The 21,812-nt window shown below is 37.3% G+C and overlaps 2 protein-coding genes across 4 annotated transcripts in view; both read right to left on the reverse strand.

The window, feature by feature from the left end:
* The window catches only part of LOC131399541 (kinesin-like protein KIF28P), a 54,238-nt gene extending 41,039 nt beyond the window's left edge, over positions 1-13,199 (reverse strand). Inside the window, 2 exon segments of the mRNA XM_058533890.1 lie at positions 4,828-5,022; positions 13,123-13,199. Coding sequence (XP_058389873.1) covers positions 4,828-5,022; positions 13,123-13,191 — 264 coding nt within the window. The 5' untranslated portion in view covers positions 13,192-13,199.
* A 979-nt stretch (positions 13,200-14,178) lies between these two features.
* The window catches only part of AHCTF1 (AT-hook containing transcription factor 1), a 97,353-nt gene continuing 89,719 nt past the window's right edge, over positions 14,179-21,812 (reverse strand). For 2 of the 3 annotated variants that reach the window (XM_058533580.1, XM_058533578.1), the window contains exons 34-36: positions 16,927-17,060; positions 15,789-15,871; positions 14,179-14,641 (exon numbers count right to left, since the gene is read on the reverse strand). In XM_058533580.1, coding sequence (XP_058389563.1) covers positions 14,452-14,641; positions 15,789-15,871; positions 16,927-17,060 — 407 coding nt within the window. In that variant the 3' untranslated portion in view covers positions 14,179-14,451. The remainder of the gene's footprint in view (positions 14,642-15,788; positions 15,872-16,926; positions 17,061-21,812) is intronic. The other variant, XM_058533579.1, reaches the window with a different exon arrangement.

Below are 21,812 nucleotides of genomic sequence, written 5' to 3' on the forward strand. Positions count from 1 at the left end.
TAACGGTTAGGTCTATGATCCATTTTGAGTTCATTTTGTATATGGTGGAGGAAAGGATAAACGTTCATATTTTTCCATATAGATATCCAATATCTCCAGCACCATTTGTTGAAAGACTATTTTTGAAGAACTTTGTCACCTGTATTAGTTTGCTAGGGCTTCTGTAACAAATTACCACAAACTGGGGGACTAAAAACAGCAGAAATGTATTCTCTCACAGTTACAGAGTCTAGAAGTCTAAAATCAAGGTGTTGGAAAGGCCATGCTCTCTCTGAAGGCTCTGGAGAGGAATCCTTCCTTGCCTCTTCCTAGCTTCTGGTGGCTTCCAGCAGCCCGGGGCGTTCCTTGGCTTATAGCTGCATCACCCCAATCTGTCTCCATTGTCACATGGCGTCTCCCTGTGTGTCTCTGTGTCCAAATTTCCCTCTTCTTACAAGAATTGGATTTTGGGCCCGCTCTAATCCAATATGGTTTCATCTTTAACTAATGACATCTGCAAATAGCCTATTTCCAAATAAAGTCACATTCTGAGGTTCTGGGTAGACACAAATTTGGGGGGAACTCTATTCAACCCATTACCACACCTTTGTAAAAAAACAGTTGACAATATATCAGGATCTATTTCTGGACACTTTATTGCTTTCCATTGATCTATATCTTTATCTTATAGCCAATACTACACTGTCTTGATTACTGTAGCTCTACAGTGGGTTTTAAGTTCTTCAACTTTATTCTCTTTCAAAATAATTTTGGCTATTCTAAGTCCTTTACAATTCCATGTAAATTATCAAAATAGTGTATATTTCTACAATTTCCACAAAAAATTACTGCTATGATTTTGATTGGGATTGCTTTGAATCTATTGATCAATTTGATTTCTTAATAATATAGAGTCTTCTGGTTCATTTAATTTGTCTTCCTTTCAGTAATGTTATAAAACTATAAGTGTACAGCTTTTGCACATTTTGTTAAATTTATCCTAAAGTATTTCATGTTTTTGATGTTGTAAATATTTATTTTTTGTGCGTGAGGAAGACTAGCCCTGGGCTAACATCCGTGACCACCTTCCTCTACTTTACATGGGAGGCCGCTACAGCATGGCTTGATAAGCAGTGTATCGGTCCACGCCCAGGACCCGAACCTGAGAACCCTGGGCTGCTGAAGCGGAGCGCATGAACTTAGCCGCTGCACCACCAGGCTGGCTCCATGTTGCAAATTTTTTAAAATTTCAATTTCCAATTGTTCACTGCTAGCATAGAGAAATACTATTAATTTTTGTATATTGACCTTGCCAAACACACTTATTAACTATAGCAGCTTTTTTTGTTTGTTTGTTTAGAGTTTTTTTACATAGAGAATCATGTTATCTGCAAATAGTTTTACTTCTTCCTTTTCAATCTCCATATGATTTATTTCCTATTAATTGCCTTTTTGCCCTGGCTAGGACCTGAAGTAAATATTGTATAGAAATGATGAAATTGGACCTCCTTGCCTTATTCCCAATCTTAGGCGGAACACATTCAGTGTTTCACCATGAAATGTGATGTTACCTATGTATTTTAGGGAAGTTCTATTTCCAGGAAGCTCCCCCCTATTGTAAGTTTTCTGAGAGTGTTTATCATGATTGGGTGTCGAATTTTGTCAAATACTTTCTCTGCATGTGATCATATATTTTTTCCCTCCTGTATTCTGTTCATATGACGAATTACATTGATATTCAAATGTTAAACCAATCTTACATTCCCAGGAGAAGTCCACTTGATAGTGATTTTTTAAAAAAATATATTATTGGATTATATTTGATAAAATTTTGTTAATAATTTTTGTGCCTATGTTTGTGAAGGATATTGGTCTGTAGTGTTTTTGTAATATCTTTGGCTGGTTTTGGTATAATACTGGCCTCAAAAAATGTGTGTTTCTTCTTCTTTCATCTGCAAGATTTTTTTTTTTTTTGAAGAATTCTCATTATTTCTTTCCTTGGTAGAATTCACAGCAAACACATCTGGGCCTAGAGTTTTCTTTGTGAGAAGGTTTTTAACTATAAATTCAATTTCTTTAATAGATATAGGATTACTTGAGTTATCTATTTCTTTTTATGTGAACTTCAGTAGCTTATGTCCATTTTATCTACGTTGTCAAATTTATTGGCATTAAGTTGTTCATAATATTCCATTATTATATGTATGTATGTATGTGTGTGTGTATATATATATATAATATATATATATATTTTTTTTTTTGGTGAGGAAAATTAACCCTGAGCTAACATTTGTTGCCAATCCTCCTCTTTTTGCTGAGGAAGATTGGCCCTGGGCTAACATTTGTGCCCATCTTCCTCTACTTTATATGGGACGCCACCGCAGTATGGCTTGACAAGCGGTGTATCAGTGCACTCCCAGGATCCAAACCTGCGAACCCCGGGCCACTGCAGCAGAGTGCGCACACTTAACCACTGTGCCGCCAGCCTGGCCCCCTCTTATTATTTTTTTTAAGTCTATAAGATCTACAGTAATGTCTCTCTTTCATTTCTCATCTTGGTACTTTGTATCTTTTTTTTCCTTGATCAGTTTGGCTAGAGGTTTCTCAAATTTATTGATCTTTTCAAAGAACTAGCTTTTGGTTTCATTGATTTTTCTCTATTTTTACGGTTTTACATTAATTACTGCACATCTTTCTTATTTCTTCCTCTGCTTGCTTTGTGTTTAATTTGCTCTTCATTTTCTAAATTCTTAGGTGGAAGCCTAGAAAGTTAATTTGAGATTGTTCTTCTCTAATAAAATCATTTAATGCTATAAAATTTCCTCTAAGCCCTGCTTTAGCTGCATCCCTAACTTTTTGATAGATGTTTTGATTTTCATTCAGTTCAAAATATTTACTAATTTCCCTTGTGGTTTATTTCTTGATCTATGTGTTATATATAATTTTATTTATTTATTTATTTATTTTCCCCAAAGCCCCAGTAGATAGTTGCATGTCATAGCTGCACATCCTTCTAGTTGCTGTATGTGGGACGCGGCCCCAGCATGGCCAGAGAAGCGGTGCGTAGGTGTGCACCCGGGATCCGAACCCGGGCCGCCAGCAGCGGAGTGCGCACACTTAACCACTAAGCCACGGGGCCGGCCCTATGTGTTATTTAGAAGTCTGTTATTTTCTAAATATTTGTGGATTTTCATAATATCTTTCCGTCACTTTTCTAGTTTAATTCCATTGTGGTCAGAGAACATACTTTGTATGATTTCAGTTATCTTACACATTGCTTTAGACTAGTTTTATGATTTGGAATATGGTCTATTGTAATGAAAGTTCCATGTTCATTTGAAAAGAATGTGTACTGCTGTGGTTAGGGGGCAGCAGAAGTGTTCTATAATATAATTGTCAATTAGGTTGATAGCGTTGCTCTGGTTTTTTATATTATTACTGATTTTTGGTTATTTGTTGTATCCATTACTCAGAGAGGAGTGATGAAATCACCAATCACAACTGTAGATTTTTCTATTTCTCCTTCAATTTCTGCTTCATGTACTTTGAAGTTCTTGCTATTATATGCATACCCATTTAGGATGGTATGTCTTCTTAATGAATTGATTACTTTCTCATTATGAAATATTCCTTGTTCTGAAGTTTCCTTTGTGTGATGTAAACATAGCCTCTGTAGTTTTCTTTCTCTTAGTGTTTACATGGCAGGTATCTATTTATTTATATTTAAATTGGGTTTCTGTAGACAGATAAAAGTTGGATCCTGCTTTTCCAATCAAGTCTGATACTCTCTGATGTTTAATTGGCATGTTTATTTACATTTGATATAATAAGCAATATGGCGGCATAAAATCTACCATCTTGCTATTTGTATTCTACTTATCTCCTCTTTGTTTTTATCCCCCTATTTTCCTGCCATATTTTGGATAGTTTCAAAATCCCATTTCCTCACAATTGACTTAGTTATACTCTGTTTGATAATTTTTTTATTGATTGCTCTAGGGCAGAGGTTCTGAAAGTGCATTCTAAGGTCCAGGAGATCCTTTCAGTGAGTTTGTGAGTCAAAAATATTGAGGCAGGGTATTTTTCGGGGTGGTTTAATAAAGGCTGTAATCCTTGGGCTGAGTTTTTAAAGACAAGTAGGCAGACAAGAAGAACAGAGGGAAAATGTTGGGGGGAAATGAATAGAGCCTCACTGACCTGTGGGATAATCTCAAGCATACATGTATTGGAGTCACAGAAGGAATAAGGGGGGGACAAAAAATTCTTGAAGAAATGACAGTTGAAATTTTTCCAAATTTGATGGAAACAATAAACACACAGATCCCAGGAGCCTAATGGGCTCTGTCCAGATTGAAATGACCACTTCTCCTTTGTACCCCATTGTGTCTCATACATATTCTTATCACAGAACATGTAACATTTGACGGCACTTATTTGCCTGTCTCCCCATACCAGATTGTGAGCAACTTTAAGGTGAAATAGTGGCTGGCACATGATAAATACCCAATAAAACAAAAGTTCTCAAAAGCTGAGTGCCTCACAAGTTTTGCTTATTTTGCTTATCTCAGCGAGACAAAATATAATTGACTTGACTGACACTCCTTTTTCAAAATATGTGAGTACATTGGGAAATCAACTGATTTGAGTGTCTCAAAAATTATTTAGGCAACAGCTGCACTTTTGGACCTCATGTTTAGCATGAAAAAGGAATAAATTTAAAATCAGACTTTAATATGGAAGCATATATTGTAGCATGATTGCATAAAAAAATTACTGTTATACTGTTAACACTTCATAAAAAAGAAAAGGAAAAAAATTGCTTTGAAGTTGTGTTTTAAAGCAATTTACCTGGCCTGCAAATTTACTGCTAGGATCAGCTGAAATAAACACACCATCTTTATCCTTTTGAAATCCATTGTGAGACCAATAGGCCAGGTCAAATGTAAATGTCTTCATATGTTCTGGATTCTTAGGGTCTTGTATAGTGGTGGTGGTCCTGGAATGCATGGAAATAACACATTTGCTCCCAGAATTCTTCTCTCTCTATTGTCAAATCACAAATTCAGAGTCAATCATTATAGTTTTTCTTTGTCATCCAATGGTTTTTCAAGTCTTTAAACCTTGTAAGAAATTAAGCCAGGAACCTACCATTCATTTTGTTCTCTAATTATGTTATGCTTAGCAGCTGTTATGACAACAGTTGCTCTTATACCCCCTCAGAATTTTTGAAAGGCTTGTCTCTAGTTGTATTAACTTTCTGAGAATAGCATATCTAACACCCAACTATACTAATAGGAACAACTACAGCAGCAGAGGCAGAGAAATCCACTTCCAGCATGACAACATAAGGAGCTCCACTGTCCCACTCCCTGGAGAAACAGGTGAGAATTATTAATGAAAAAATGAAAATGAAGAAACAACCATTTAAAGCCTCTGGAAATGGTCCTAAGGGGAATTAGCCAATGAATAAACATCTATTCAAGAAAATCTATCAAAATTTGGTAAGGAAGGAGAGTCTGTGGTATTTAAAGTGTGGGGGATCAGAATGGCCACCCCAAAGTGTGTCTCTTTGCCTTGCTTTGATTATTTTTCAAGAACAAGAGACTCTGCAAGAAACTTTGGCCTTCCTCCAACTGCCTAAAAGAATTTAAGATAGAAGGCCCGTCCCCAGGACGGCCATCACCATAGATAACTCTAGGTATCGATAGACTGGGAGGCTCCTTGCTAAGCCTGATCTTATCAAAGTTCTGTTTACCAAACATTCGCTTTTCCACCTCCATGTGAATTGCCTTCCTCCCCTTTGAAGTCCCAACCACCACCCGCAACATCCTCCTTTGTCTTTAGCTGAAAATGCTATTTAAGAAGACACCTCAGCCAAAATGCTGAGTTAGTTTTTCTGGGTCTCTTCATGTATACATGTTATAAAGCTTTCATTGATTTTCTCCTGTTATTCTGTCTCATGTCAATTTAATTCATAGCCCAGCCAGAAGGACCTAGACTGGATAAAGCAAATCTCTTCCTCCCCTACAGAAGCAAGACCATTCCCTCCCTCTCTCCTGCTGGCTCAGCAAGGTGGAGACTACTGGAGCCAAGAACACAGGGCTCCCTGTCTTCCCAGACCCCAGTCAGAGGGCTTTCTTCCTGGGAGAAGCAAGGTATCAGCATTTCTCATCTTGCCCCCATCTACCTGTTATTGATGCTAAGTCCTGGGAGAGTGTGGGTGAGAGGTGGGGATTCCTTCTACCCAGTTCTGACTCATGGAACGGAGGCTCACTTTGGTTGCAGTATGCTGAGAATACTGGGGTGTTGATCACCTCAGTACTGAGGTGGTGGTTCCATGCCAGGAGATTCAAGCTGAGAGGATCTCAGGCAGCTGTTCCACATTCACCAAATGCTGGCTTTTTAGAGCAGGGATGTCACTCAGAGAGCAGCTTGCCATTGTCCCCACCCCCAAATCCAGAGCCCTGGTTTAGAGATCTTGCCTGAAGAGATGGCACCTAATCTCTTCCCAAAGGAACCAACTTCCTTTGCCCCCTTAGAGAAGTTCAATCCTAAGGGCACTCTCAAGAACAGAACAGAAGAGGCTGTGACAAAAGGCAATTGGGAGATTCAAGATACAGGTTAAGTTATAGGCCCTCTAGTTTGCAAGGGGGTGAGTGGGGAATAAGATAGCCAGGAGGAACCCACTCGGGGTGAGAAAAAATATCAAACACTGACCTCAGAAACCATTCCATTCAAAGGAACCAGAATTTGATTGAATTAGTTTGTAGAGCAATTTATGCCCCAGGACATTGTTGAAAACAGCAGAGCAATCAGCCAGCAATCGGTGGAGTTTAACAGCTTGGTGTGGTCAAGAGAGGAAGGGAGCCCTACCCAAACAACTGTTATCCCAGGCTGTCCACGGCATAGCCAAAGCTGTGCGAGAGCAAAGGTGGGGGTGGGGCGGGGGATAGACGTCACTAAAATAATCCAGCCAGTCACTAAACAAATAAATTAGCAAATAACAATAATAAACTACAGAGGCGTGGGAGGACCAGTACCCAGATTTGCTACATTATCTAAAATGTCCAATTTCCAATAAAAAATTATGAGGCATGCAAAGAAACAGGAAAGTAAGACCCACACACTGGAAAAAAAGCAGGCAACAGAAACTGTCCATGAGAGTGACCAGATGCTGCAAAAAGACTTTAAAGGAACCATTATAAACATATTCACAGAATTAAAGGAAACTATGGTTAAAGAAGGAAAGATTATAAAGGAATACTACCAACAACTGAGTACCACCAAATTAGATGATTTAAATGACATGGAAAGATTCTTAGAAAGACACAAACGACTCTGACTCAAGAAGAAATAGACAATCTGAATAGACTGATAACAAGAGATTGAAGTAGTAATAATAAAACAAAAAAAACTACTCACAAAGAAAAGCCTGGATGGCTTGATTGCTGAATTCTTCCAAACACCTATAGAATTAAAACCAATTCTTCATAAATTCTTCCAAAAAATAGAAGTAACACTCCCCAACTTATATTCATGAAGCCAGTATTACCCTGATACCAAATCCACATGCAGAGAGCACACAAAATGGAAGAACTTATGCTAAGGACTCATGAAAGGTACAAGAAAAAGGAGTTATGAGTGTAACGACAACGCCTTAAAGGAACACCCACAGACACACCCAGAGATAACCAGACAGGACAACTGAGGACCTGGATAAGATGTGGAAGCAGCATATAAGGGAGAGAGGAAGAAACACTGATGCCAGTGAGTCATCCCAGAGAGAGGAGGACACGCTGCTGGTCGCCTTGCTGATTTCTGTGCCTCTCGCTGGCTCCCTTCGCCTGGACTGATTTCCTGTTCCAGACTCGCTGGACCGTGCCAAGGACTTCGTGCGCTTTGGTTCGTAACCCTTTACACATTGAATGCTGACTTTGGTGTTAACATGACTTTATGATACTCATGATTTAATGTGTGACGTTTGACTGAGTCTCTGTAAAGGAACGCCAGGCTGTTACCGCTCTTCCCGGGACCTCAGCCGCTAGCGGCGAAATCCTTTGAATTTACTCTAATAAATTCGGGCATTGTGGAAAGACACAAAAGTGAGCGGACAATCCATCAGTAGCCACTCATTACAAGAGACAAACATCACAAGAAAATAAAACTACAGACCAGTATCTTTTATGACTATAGATGGAAGAATCCTCAACAAATTATTAGCAAACTGAACCCAGCAACATATATATATGTAAAAAAAGTTATGCACCATGACCAAATGGGATTTATCCTAGGGATGCAAGGTTGATTCAACATCCCAAAATGATTGTATTAATCACGTTTTTTTGTTTTCTATATTATATGATGCTTTGACATTCTGGGGCCAGGAGAGCCTGCCTCTCCCAGAGCTAATGAATTCCTAGAGATGGTAAACAACCTGCCTTTCATGCAAACCAACCAATCCAAAGCCCATTTCCCAAACACCTCCTTTATTTAACTCACACACCAAGCCAATATTTTCCCTGCCCTACATTACCCCAGGGCCAAGTACCTGACAATGAGAGACTACCCCTACAGCCTAGAGCCCACTGCAATTACTCAAACTATCCAATCCTAAGATTGCTCAAACTCGCCTCCCATGCCTTGCCCATCCCTTCCTGCAGAAACTACAATCCGGTCGTGGGATATGCATCCTTTGCTCCTTCTGCCTTCTGCCTTACACTTATACTTCCTCACGTGGCTCCCTTCTCTTGGGAATTTTAAGGCAGTTGTCTCTGTATCTGTCACCTTACTATATCTGATGAAAACAAATCTTGGGTACACTTTAAAATAATGATTTAACGTAACACATCAGATCAATAGAATAAAAAAAGTCACACATCATCTTAATAGATGCAGAAAATGCATTTGACAAAATCCAACACCCTTTCATGATAAAAACACACAACAAATAGGAATAGAATGGAACTTCAATAAAGGGCATCTATGAAAAATCCATGAGTAATAGTCATACTTACTAGTCAAGACTGAATGCTACCTGCTAAGATCAGGAAAAAGACAAGAATTTCTACTCTTGACACTTCTATTCAATATTGTATTGGAGGTTCTAGCCAGAGCAATTAGGCAGGAAAAAGAAATGAAGGTCATCCAGATAGGAAAAGAAGTAAAATGACCTCTATTTGCAGATGACATGATCTTGTATACAGAAAATCCTAAGAACTCCCCCCCAAAACCATTAAAACTAATAAATAAGTTCAGTAAGGTTGCAAGATACAAGATGAACACACAAAAATCAACTGTATTTCTATACACTTTAAATGAACAATCTGAAAATGAAATTTAGAAAACAATTCCATTTCTAATAGCACCAAAAAGAAAAAAATACTTTAGGAATAAACTTAAAAAAAAAGAAGCGAAAAACATATACTCTGAATACTTCGAAACATTGTTGAAAGAAACTAAAGATCTAAAAATTGGAAAAACATCCCATGTTCATAGATTAGAAGACTTAGTATTGTTAGGATGGTAATACTCCCCAAACTGATATACAGATTCAATGCGATCTCTATCAGAATCCCACCTGACTTCTTTGTAGAAACTGAGAAGCTGATTATAAAATTCATAGGGAATTGAAAGTCACCCAGAATAGACAAAACAATCTTGAAAAAAAGAAAAAAGTAGAATTCATACTTCTCAATTTCACAACTTAGGACAAACCAACAGTGATTAAGGCAGTGTGGTACTGACACAATGATAGACATACAGATTAATGTAATGGAATTGAGAGTCCAGAAATAAACTAAACCTCTATGGTCAACTGATTTCAATACGGCTGCCAAAATGGGGAAATAACAGCCTGTGCAAAAAATGATGCTGGGAAAACTCGATAGCCACGTGCAAAAGAATGAACTTGGATCCTTACCTCACATCATATACAAAAATTAACTCAAAACAGACCAAAGGCCTAAATGTAAGAGCTAAAACTATGAAAGAAAACATAAGAGTAAATCTTCACGACCTTGGACTGGACAAAAGACTCTTAGATATGACACCAGAAGCACAATTTAAAAAAAATTGGACTTCATCAAAATTTAAAACTTTTGTGCTTCAAAGGACACACCATCAAGAAAGAGAAAAGACAACCCACAGAATGGGAGAAAACTTGCAAATCCTGTATCTAATAAGGAATTGTATCCAGAATCTATCAAGACCAGCTCAATATAAAAAGATAAATAATCTAATTTAAAAATGAGCAAAGGATCTAGGACAGTTTTCCAAGGAAGATATACTAATGGGCAATAAGCACATTTGAAAAGACGCTTGACATCATCAGCCACCAGGGAAATGCAAATCAAAACCACAGCGAGATACCACCTCACACCAACCAGAGTGGCTAAAATCAAGTCAGAAAACAAGCACTGGCCAGGACTGGAAAAACGGAAACCCTCGTACGCTGCTGGTGGGAAGATAAAATGTGCAGCTGCTTTGAAAGCCTGGCAGTGCCTCAAATGATTAGACACAGGTACTACACGACTCTGCAATTCCATGCCTAGATGTATTACCAAGAGAAATGAAAACCTGTCCACAAAAAAATGTGTACGTGAATGTTCATAGCAGCATTTTTCATAATAGTCAACAGGTAGAAACAACCTAAATATCCACTAACCGAGGAAGGGATAAACAAAATGTGGTATACCCATGCAATGGAATATTATCCAGCCATAAAGAAATTTTGATATATGCCACAACATGGACAGACCTTGAAAACATCATGTTAAGTGAAAGAAGCCAGTCACAAGACTATATATAATTCAATTTATACGAAATGTACAGAATAGGGAATATGTAGAGACAGAGATTAGATTAATGGTTGCTTAGAGCTGGGGAAGTAAGGATAACTAAAGGGCACAGAGATTCTTTTTTGAGGTGATAAGAAATGTTCTAAAACTGTAGTGATGGTCATATATATCTGTGAATATACTAAAAATCATTGAATTGTACACTTTAAATGAGTGAATTGTACAGTATGTGAATTATATCTAAATAAAAGCATTTAAAAGAGATAATGGTGAAAAAACTAGCAGCTAATATTAAAAGTACCTATTTGTCAGGCACTATGCACTGATTTACAGATTATTTCATATAGTTTTTGTAACAGCAATCCTGTGAGGAATCAATATCTCCATTTTACACATAAGGGAACCAAGGTTCAGAAAGCTTTATACCTTGCTCAAGGCTACACAGTGGGTAAGTGATAAAAGTCTAGTATTGAACCCAAGTTCATCCGACTTCAAAGGCTCCTGAGAATGTACTGCCTCTTACAGCAAAGTAAGTCTCACAATGTTGGTTCTCTGATCCCATAATGCAGATAAAGACTGGATACGAAGTTAAAACCTTCGGCAGGGTCCAGGTCACCCAGGAGATACTACAGTCGTCCATGTATGACCCACAACCACTTACCCTTGAATTCATCTCTTGAATTCATCCTCTGTCCTCCTTGCTACTATTCTAATCTAAGCTAATCAACTTTGGTGGTGGACTTGAATCAAATGCAATCTTTTTTTTTAGGGAGCCTAAAGGTTGTGTAAATAGGTAACTGTTTTAATGGCGACTTCTATATCATTATTAACTGTTTAAAACTTGCAGTTAGTTACTCCACCAATATTAAAGGCCAGTGAATAATACTTCTAGAATAAGTCAGTGTGTTGACGGGTTAGGTTATAAAATGATTTTTTTTTTTTTTTGGACAAAACATTTAACTTACTGATCACAAGTTAACTCTTTGACATTTTTTTGATCAGTTGCCTGAGAACCCATGCCACCTTAGAAGACTTAAATAGTGGCTACACTTACCGATATCTAGTTATACACATACAGTTATCTCATTATGTATCTGCCTGATTGCTGAAATTTTTTCTTCAATATAGATGAATGTTAAGGGACAGGACAGAACTGACACCAACTGAAAATGTGCAAAGCAATGTTGAATACTGACGGACGAAAGAAAATCAGCAAGTTGCACAAGTGGGAAGAAGACCTCATAAAAGGTCATCCTTGCACCATATCCCATCAAGATCAGTTACTGTCAAATAAGCCTTTGCATGTTGTTCTGTCTAGTGTACCCTTATCCAAATCTTAATTATGCTTTTATGGTCATCTCAAATACTTTCATCTCCAGGAAGTCTTCAAGATCTGTCCAGGTAGAATTAACTATACCTGATCTTTCCCTGGGTGCCAGATTATTTACGTTACTACTATGGTACATACTGTCATACAGTCATGTGTCACTTAACGACTGGGACACATTCTGAGAAATGCATCCTTAGGCGATTTCGTCATTATGCAAACATCACAGAGTGCACTTACACAAACCTAGATGGTGTAGCCTACTGCACACCCAGGCTATACGGTGCTAATCTTACAGAACCACCATCGTATATGTGGTCCACTGTTGACCGAAATGGCATTATGGAGCGCATGACTAAATTATTTACTTACACAAGACTATAAACTGCTGGAGAACAAAGGATTTCCCTTTGTGTCCTCAGTCTCTAGTACAGCGTTTGACTCACAGTCAAAAGTTGGCCAAATGGGTCAAATGTTCAGAATTATCTTAAAATTTAACGAATGCATTAATAATCAAAGATAAATGATTGCTACAAGGTCTTAGAAGAGTATAATTCATATTTTATCCTAAAATGTAGCAACACAGTTTAATGATCAGTGTTTTTATAAAAAGTTATATAAATACATTTATACATAATTGCATTTAAAACATATAGAGTTCATCCACAATTGGCAATTTGCTTATGATCTATTGTTATTGAGGGAAAAAAGTACATTTATTAAAAATAGATAGCACATCTATATTCACCAAATTGCATTGGTTTAAAAAATTATTAACTTGACAGTACATTTCTCGTCAATTTTTTTATTGTGCTACTTGCGCAAAGGAATGAAATTAAGTGTTTACTGAATTATGTTTAGATCATTAAATTACTCATTTAACAAGTTCATTTAAATAAGTTTAATATTCCATAAATGACAAGCAGCTTAAATACAAGTTTGATAACTATCATTAAAAAGTTAATAAAATGGAAGTCATAGTTAACTTTTCAACAAGGCCATGTAACATTGATTACTAACCTCACTAAAAGGCCGCACTCGCACTGCCACTTTCACACTGTCGACACTTGGCATAGGCATTTTCATCATTTTCCCATTATTCGTATTGTTATTTGGTAGAAAAATAATGTAGAAAGCACACTGCTTACGCTCCACACTAAAACATTAAAAGCTTAGCCAATAAAAGCAGTTTGTTTCTAGATGATCAATTATTAATGGTCCATTCATTACATACTATCAATTACCTATTATAAATTATTTAACAACACTTATTTATTGATCAATTTTATAGCCTACATCAAGTATCATCACTTAATTGCACACAGTCGTACTGCAGAGAACAGAGTGTTTTACTTTTTTTTTCTTTTCCTTTTTCCATGTCTATTCACACACTCTTTCCCTATCCTCAATAGTCTGTGCCTGAGGTCCTATGAGAATCTGTCAAAGTTTTAAAACCTGAATATTAAGGGATTTCTCTTATTCAGTAGCAAACTCCTTCACAGCAAGAATATTATAAAATTTGTTCAGACTTCTCATTCCATCAACATTAGGCACACACAAGGTGCACTGAACAGCCATGGAATAGATCTGTTTTACATTTCCCTCCCTTCTCAAACTCTTTTAAAAGAAGTTGCTAGTGAGCAGTGAACCGGTCAATCTAACGTCTCTGAATAATTAAGAGATCTTAAAGGTAATAGCCTTTAAGCTTGCTGAATAAGAAATGCCAACATTATATTTTAACCAACGCATCACTTGGAAAATTACTCATTTGAGGTAGAATACACAAAATTTGTGAAACTACAAAGAAGTGGCAAAATTACATGCCCATAATTCAATTTCAACATAGTAACAGCCAAAAAAACACACATTTTATGATTAGAAATCTTAATCACAGAAGCAAAGTGCATAAATTATAAAACAGCAACTTAAAAAAAAAAAAATCAACAGTTCAATCATCCTCATTTTAAAATTGGTCTAATACTTTTAACTGTAGAGAAAGAAAATGGGACCAATACCTACTAGCATATAAAATCATTAAAACAGAAATCCCCTCTCAAAAATCTAACAGACACAAACTACTGTGAAGTATACACTTTATTTAACATTCCAGTAGTAAGCCATATTTACATATTATATAAACGTATGAAGTCTTAATATAAAATAGAAAAAACGGCCTGGACTAAAAGAATCACACTCCATATGGAGTTACTTTACTTATTGAAGACCTTCTGTTATAAAAATTTACAATAATTTATATAAATTATTTTCTTCCAAATTAGATCATTTTTAATAATCCACACAATTCTGATGACTTTACAAATAGGTGTACATCAAAAACTTGAAAAAAAATTACAGCATTTTTCTGCGTAAAACTTGCTTTGGAAAGGAAGACAGTTTCTTTCTGCTCCTTCCAAGAGCTTTTCCTGTTACTTCTGCAGTTTTTCTTGGCTTGCTCTTTACTTCATCAATTGGGCTTGCCAAGGGAGAAATCAGCTTAATTTCTACTGGAGGAGGTGACCAACTTTCTTTTTCTGTGTTTCTGAAAAAAAAAGATACAACTCAAGTGAGAACACATACACTATAACATAAAATATAATTGGCTTCCCAATATATTGAAAGAAGCCTTAGGATTACCCTTCCCTAGTGCTTTCATTTTATAAAAGAGAAGAGAATTGGGACACGCAAAAACAATTACTGCTGAATTTTCTTTTTTTTGTGTGTGGAAAGATCAGCCCTGAGCTAACATCCGACGCCAGTCCTTCTCTTTTTGCCGAGGAATACTGGCCCTGGGCTAACATCCGTGCCCATCTTCCTCTACTTTATATGGGATGCTGCCACCAGCACGGCTTGACAAGTGGTACATCTGTGCACCCAGGATCCGAACCTGCGAACCCCAAGCCGCCGAAGCGGAGCACGCGCGCTTAACCGCTACGCCACCAGGCCGGCCCCTGCATTTTCTTTTAAATGTTTCATGTGGGTTTTCATAATCCACAAATACTGCTGGGTTACAAGGATGGGCCAAGCACCAGCAGTGAGTCCATGGAATGAGAGCCCAGTACACCCACCAAGTGTATAAGACACGGCAACTCTCAAACAGCAGAAACTAGCAATTATGCATATATTTTCATAATATGAAGTAGTTTTCCACATACATACATACAAAGCCAATTTATATGTAAACAGTGTTAAAAGTCTCATTAAATTAGTTTTTAAAGTAAGATAAAATGGATTACTTTGTACTTTCATGAAATTCAACCATCCCTATGTACAAATAAATCTGAAAGGGAGTAATTTCCCCCATGGATGAAGTTTTATTGCTATTAGTGAAGTAATTACAGGATTTTTAAGTTTACAACTATTTTTACTAATAGTTATCTATTTTGACTAATGAAAAGGTGAAACATCCCACCCCACCCAGTCCTGCCAAAACAGAAAGATTCACTGGGTACTGAAGTACCTCCACACTACCACCTTTCTGTAAAGAAGAGGAATGGGCTCTCACGCTGTAGAGAGAAATCCACCTTCCACGGTGAAATCTAGCGATCACAAGGCGCCAGCGCTTACAAATGCCCCTAAGAATTACCCTTTTCTGATGAGCTTAATTTCTCTTTTTAAGTCAAGATTCTTCTCAAATCTAATTTTAAGAAACAAAATGGATAAAAAGTACAGCATAGAAAAAGTCATACTTGCTTGCTTGTTTTGTGTTTGCAGTCCTGGTTCTTTTCACTTTTTGCTTTCCCACAGCTTCTACTGACTGAGCATCATCTTCCTACGGTTAAAATTTTAAAAAGATAAATCTTAAGTAATTAAACATTTAAAATCTAAATTGAAAAAGTTCTATCCTAAGCAAGGAATATAGCCAAACAGTGCTAATGAATTCAAAGTCAACAAGTCCCAAATGGGCTTCCTCTTTATCCCTCACACCTTTAGTTCATCTCCAAGTCTTGTCAGTTTCATTTTGGAATGTTTCTATTGTCCACTGCCCTTTTGCTCCCACTGCCTCTGTCCAAATCCAGGCTCTCATCATTTCATAAGAATTAAGCCACTAGTGACTATTTTCTCCTCTCTAGAATATTCACTTTGGATAGAAACTGCTGAAAACATGCCCATGGCTATTTGCTGGTTTGTGAACAGTCCCCCACGCCCATGCACTGTCATGCTTCTGTGCCTCTGCATCTGCTGTTTTCTCTCCCAGGAATACCGATCTCCTTTACCTTCTGTCTACAGGGTCATTTAGGTATAAATGATTCTTATCATGCTGTGAAATAATTATGTGCATTTTTGTCTCTTCAATTAAACTGAGCTCCTGAAAGACAAGGAATTTGCCTGAATTATTTTTGTGCCTTTGCCCTTGCACAGTAACTAGCTCATAGCAGATAATTCAAGAAATATTTATTAATTAATGTTGGTAAATATAAGGGTCTCACACTCACACTCAATTCCTGAACTATTTTAGGGTTATGTGCAATTAGGTGATGGAATCAACTCTGAAACACTGTCTCTCCAAGTGTGGCCTGAGGATGACACTCCAGGGGTTCAGGGACTTACATTTTAAATAAACACATCCAGATAATTCTGATGGGACACTAAAATTTAAAAACCTTTCCCCTAATAGGTAATTTAAACTGCAGCTGCCAGTAATACACCATCAGCAACATACCATAGATCTGTCTTAAAGGTGGGGTCCCCAAAAGTATAGATAAGGAGATTTTGGGCTTTTGGTATAAACACTGCTCATTTAAAAAAAGTCTATACAGGCAATACTGCTTTAAAAAAAAGCGTGTTTAAACATTAAGCATACAAATAAAATCATGAGTCTCTTACCAGTTCGTTTACAAGTCTGGATGTATTAGATGTGTTTTTCCGCCTGGTCCTTAAAGTAGGAGGTGAGAAGACAAACTGAGAAGATAAATCTGAAACTAATTCTTTCAGCTGTTCAGGAGCCTCTATTTTTTTAGCTGAAGAAAGGTAGGGAAAAAAAAAAACAAACATTGTATCTATATCTATTTATATATTTGTGTGTGTAAATATATATATACTTTTAAAAAAGCTTGGAACAAATGATACACGTTAGAAAGATGTAAACATCCCCAAACCTGGAAAACGCTGGTATCATAACATGGTACCCAAGTTAGGAGAGAGAAATGACAGGAAAAATCCCAACATCATTTGGGTAAACCAAATTTTTAGAAATATTGAATGCTTCAAACTAAATAATGCTACAATATAAAGCTAGAACTTAAAAAGTAGATCCAAAACTGCATTATTGTACTAGTTTTAATCTTTACTGCTTCTCAAACATTCTGGGGAGGGAAAACATCAACCTCATATATAACCTGAGCTAGTCTTTTGCTTCATAATTCTTACTATTCCAGAGACAAGGTTTTTCCATTTTTTCTTCTCCCCAAAGTCCCAGTAGATAGTTGTCTGTCATAGTTGTGCATCATTCTAGTTGCTCTATGTGGGACGCCGCCTCAGCATGGCTTGATGAGTGGTGCATAGGTCTACGCCCAGGATGCGAACTGGCGAACCCTGGGCCAGCGAAGCGGGGCACGCGAACCTAACTGCTACGCCACTGGGCCGGCGGCACCCAGAGACAAGGTTTTTATTTACAAAGGTAATTTTATTTACAAGAAGAGACTCAAACCCTCTTTCCTTCCAGCTCATTCTGAGCTAGTTGTTCCAGTCAAGGGGAACAACTGAAAAGTCTACGTCATAAAGGAAAAAATAAGAGAAAGTAATATTATAGAAAAACAGGCTGATAGGAAGATATTCCATAAATAAACATGGCTTAATTAAGAATTGGTTTAAAATATGTAATTAAAAATATTTATTACAGACTTGATCTCAGGTTTTTTTAAGACTCAGTAAATTAACGGCAATTAGCAATGTAATTATGGAAGTAGCATGGTGCAGCTGAACCAGTCTGCCAGAGATTAAATCCCAGCTTCTGAATTTACTAAAGCTCTGGGACCAAAGCCAAGTTACTTAAACCTCTCTGTGCCTCTGTTTCTACAAAATGGGATTAGTAATAGTACCTATAAAGTTACTGTGAAGATTAAAGGATTAGAACAATGTGTGACATACGGTAAGCGCTTTACAGATGTTGGCATTTGTTAGGATGTTATAATTTCAAGAATATAATTTACAAATCTTTGAAATAAAATTCTCAAATTATAGTTCAATGTTATTTCACCTACCAGGACAATCAAGAGTTCTACAAGATGTCAAATCTTTTATATGATTCTTAACAAAAGAAAAAAAAGGGTGAGGTCAGAAATAAAAGTCATCTCTGCTCTCAGCTGATAAGGGGCAAAAATGGTAACGGCTGGGGTTACTGGTGCTAACTTCCCCCTTTTGGCGTTAAAAAGCAAATATATCTATATTCTTTCTATGAAAATGATACATTCTATTTTTCTCTTTCTAGGTTACTTGGAGCAATGGCTTCTTGGCGTTTCAAAGAGTAGCTCATACTCTTCACTTACAGTTTCCCCTCCACTTCAAATGAATAAATAAGTACATACAAAAATACACTATCGTGCAAAACATGTTCAGCCCCCACCTTTCCATATGCTTCTATTAGCCAGACAAGACTCTATTATACTACTTTGTATGTCAATTCCTCAGCCATCTCTGTAAGCTTCCTGATGTTTTGATGAAGTTTTGATGGCCAGTGCTACCTAAGGCTTAAGGAGTTCAAAAGTCCTAGGTTCAAACCAAGTAATGTACTGGTAAACAACTTTCTGGAAAAAAAACAAGCCGCTCTGATTTAAAGCATTTGCCAATTTCTGTGGTATAAACCTTCCCAACATGGCTGGACTGCAAAATGTCTGAATATTTAACAACTGGCTCTCGCCAGCTCACCCACTCAGGAGTTGGCTCCAGGACACCGCTATTTACTTATCACCTGGGTGATGTGGGTGCTCAGTCTCACTGAATTTCAACTTCCTCAGTGTGGAAAGAAGGAAATAAGAGTACTTAGACTTCACTGGGCTGGAGTGAGAATCAAATGAACTGATGAATGTATACTCCAGTATAGCCTTAGGCATATGGCTACTGATGAGTAATGGAAATCGGAGAAAATCCATTGAAATGTCAAGCTTCACATTCTTTTACCTAGTAAAACACATCTAAATAAAATTCTAAGACACTTGTTTCTTTGACAGGTTTCAATTAAACAGAGCACCATCTCCAGTTTTCTAATCATATAATATTTCTGTTTCTACTATTCTCTGTACCTCCCACCCCTCACTAAAGGAGCTTTAAAAATACAACTTAAGGGGCTGGCCGGGTGGCATAGTGGTTGAGTTAGCATGCTCCACTTCGGTGGCCTGGGGTTCACAGGTTTGGATCCTGAGCAAGGACCTGTGCACCACTTATCAAGCCATGCTGTGGCAGGCATTCCACATATAAAGTAGAGGAAGACGGGCACGGATGTTAGCCCAGGGCCAGTCTTCCCCAGCAAAAAGAGGATTGGTAACAGATGTTAGCTCAGGGCTAATATTCCTCTCATACACACACAAAAAAATCAACTTAAATAGGCACAAGGGACAGAAGGTATTATAAAGAGTGTAGAAACTATAATCTGAGGGCAAAAGAAGAAAGGAAACGAACCATGGTGGTAATTGCTTTGCTAAAGTAGTGAAGAACCCTGTGGAGCAGGCATTACTATCTTTATTGTAAAGATGAGAAAACAAGATTCAGAAAAAGTCAATGACTTTCTGCCCAGCTAGTAAGTGGCAGAAATCCCAGTCCCAAATTTCCCACTGCCTATAATCTCATCTCATACTAGAAGGTGTTTATTTTTCATACCAGAAAATCTGAAAACAATTCAAATACCCAACGGGAGAATGTTGAAGCAATCTGTGGCACAGCAGTGAGATGAAATACCACATATGGACTCTATCAATATATAAAAAACAAAAAATACAAAACCACGAACACTGAGATTTTGAAGAATATTTGAGAGTATCTGAAAATGCTCATAAAATAAGTAGGGGGGGGGACGATGACAGAATATATACATATATAAAAACCACAGTTTATTGGGTGTTTTAAAAAACAAGCTATAATACTCCAGAGTGATTCAGGCTTTAGCTTTTGGCTCAGTCTGCTCTTTCTCTCTGTTGTGTGATAATTTCAACAAAGACCTAAAATAATTTTCATTAACTGGTTGTCTAAGATGAGCCAGGCACCAAGCTAAGTACTTTACCCAGATAGCTTCTTTTACGGGTAGGGTAAGTAAAAACAAAAACACATATACAACTGGAAGGATAGACAAGAAAATATGAACAGTGACTACTGGTCCTCTAGATGGCTAGATCATATACTTTTATGTCTAATTTTGTATGGCAGGCATGTATTATTACAGAAAGAAGTTATAGTTAGTAGGTATACAGGTGACGACTATGTAAAGAGAGCAAAGATCAGAATTATTGAAGTGTTTGCTCTGCTGTACCAAAATAACCCACAATTTTTGTGTTTACTATATTTCTCTAAGTCATGAGGAAACTATAAAAGAATTATGTTAATGATGTTCTTCTGCCACTCACTGCTGTATTTTTTTCATTTTAACTTTTATCTAATATAGCAGCTTAAAGTTGGCTAAAATCTCACACATTTTGTTATTTCATCTTCTTCCATGCAAAATATAGTTTAGGCACAACCACACTTTCCTAACACCATGAAGAAACTGAATTATACAGTACTACCAAAATCAAAGATTTAAAAAAACCAAAAAACAAAAAGCAGTGGGTGTGACGCAGGGAGGACCTCCTACAACTACAAATCCCTTTTAAGACAAATGATCAATTCTATGGCAAAGGGCCCTTTCCTGGACTCAGGCTAGATACACATAAGTGACTGCATAAATACAATATATTTAAAGAGGTTTTTGCATGGTGAATGTTAAAGACAGAAAATTTCTAGTTGCAGCTTTTTAAATGGTTTATCTTTCTTCTCCTGGCCTTCAAGTCAGGAGGCAACTGTATAGGATGTTCACTAATGCATTTAAAAATACATGCAACAGGGGCGGGCCTTGTGACCTAGTGGTTAAGTTTGGCGTGCTCTGCTTTGGTGGTCCAGGTTTGGTTCCCAGACGAGGATCTACACCACATGTCAGCCATGCCGCAGTGGTGACCTGTGTACAAAATAGAGGTAGACTGGCCACAGATGTTAGCTCAAAAAGAAGAAGGTTGGCGACAGATGTTAGCTCAGGGGCGAATCTTCCTCACCAAAAATAAAAAAAAATAACATGCAACAGTTCTAAAAAGTTTAAATAAATAAAACACCTAAGTCACCTAAAGTCCCTGAGCTGCTTTGCTGAAATTCAAATCTTAAACTATAACTTAAGTAAACAACTACATTTTGTTTACCTAACCATTTTTATCACTTTTGCAAAGAACTACCCTAATGGGATCTATTCAGCTACACCAGTGTCTCAACCTTTTCTTCATTATTGCCTTTTGAGATTTTTTTTTTGAAAGATTCACCCTGAGTTAATATCTATTGCCAATCTTCCTCTTTTTTTTCCTCCCCAAAGCACCAGTACGTGGTTGTATATCCTAGTTGCACGTTGTTCCAGTTCTTCTACGTGAGTTGCTGCCACAACACAGCAACTGAGACAGGTGGTGTGGTTCTAACACTGGGAAGTGAACTCGGGCCACCGAAGCGGTGAAAGTGCCAAACTTTAACCATTAGGCCATCAGGGC

Source organism: Diceros bicornis, chromosome 38, assembly GCF_020826845.1.
Source record: "Diceros bicornis minor isolate mBicDic1 chromosome 38, mDicBic1.mat.cur, whole genome shotgun sequence".
In the NCBI taxonomy this organism is placed as follows: Eukaryota; Metazoa; Chordata; class Mammalia; order Perissodactyla; family Rhinocerotidae; genus Diceros; species Diceros bicornis.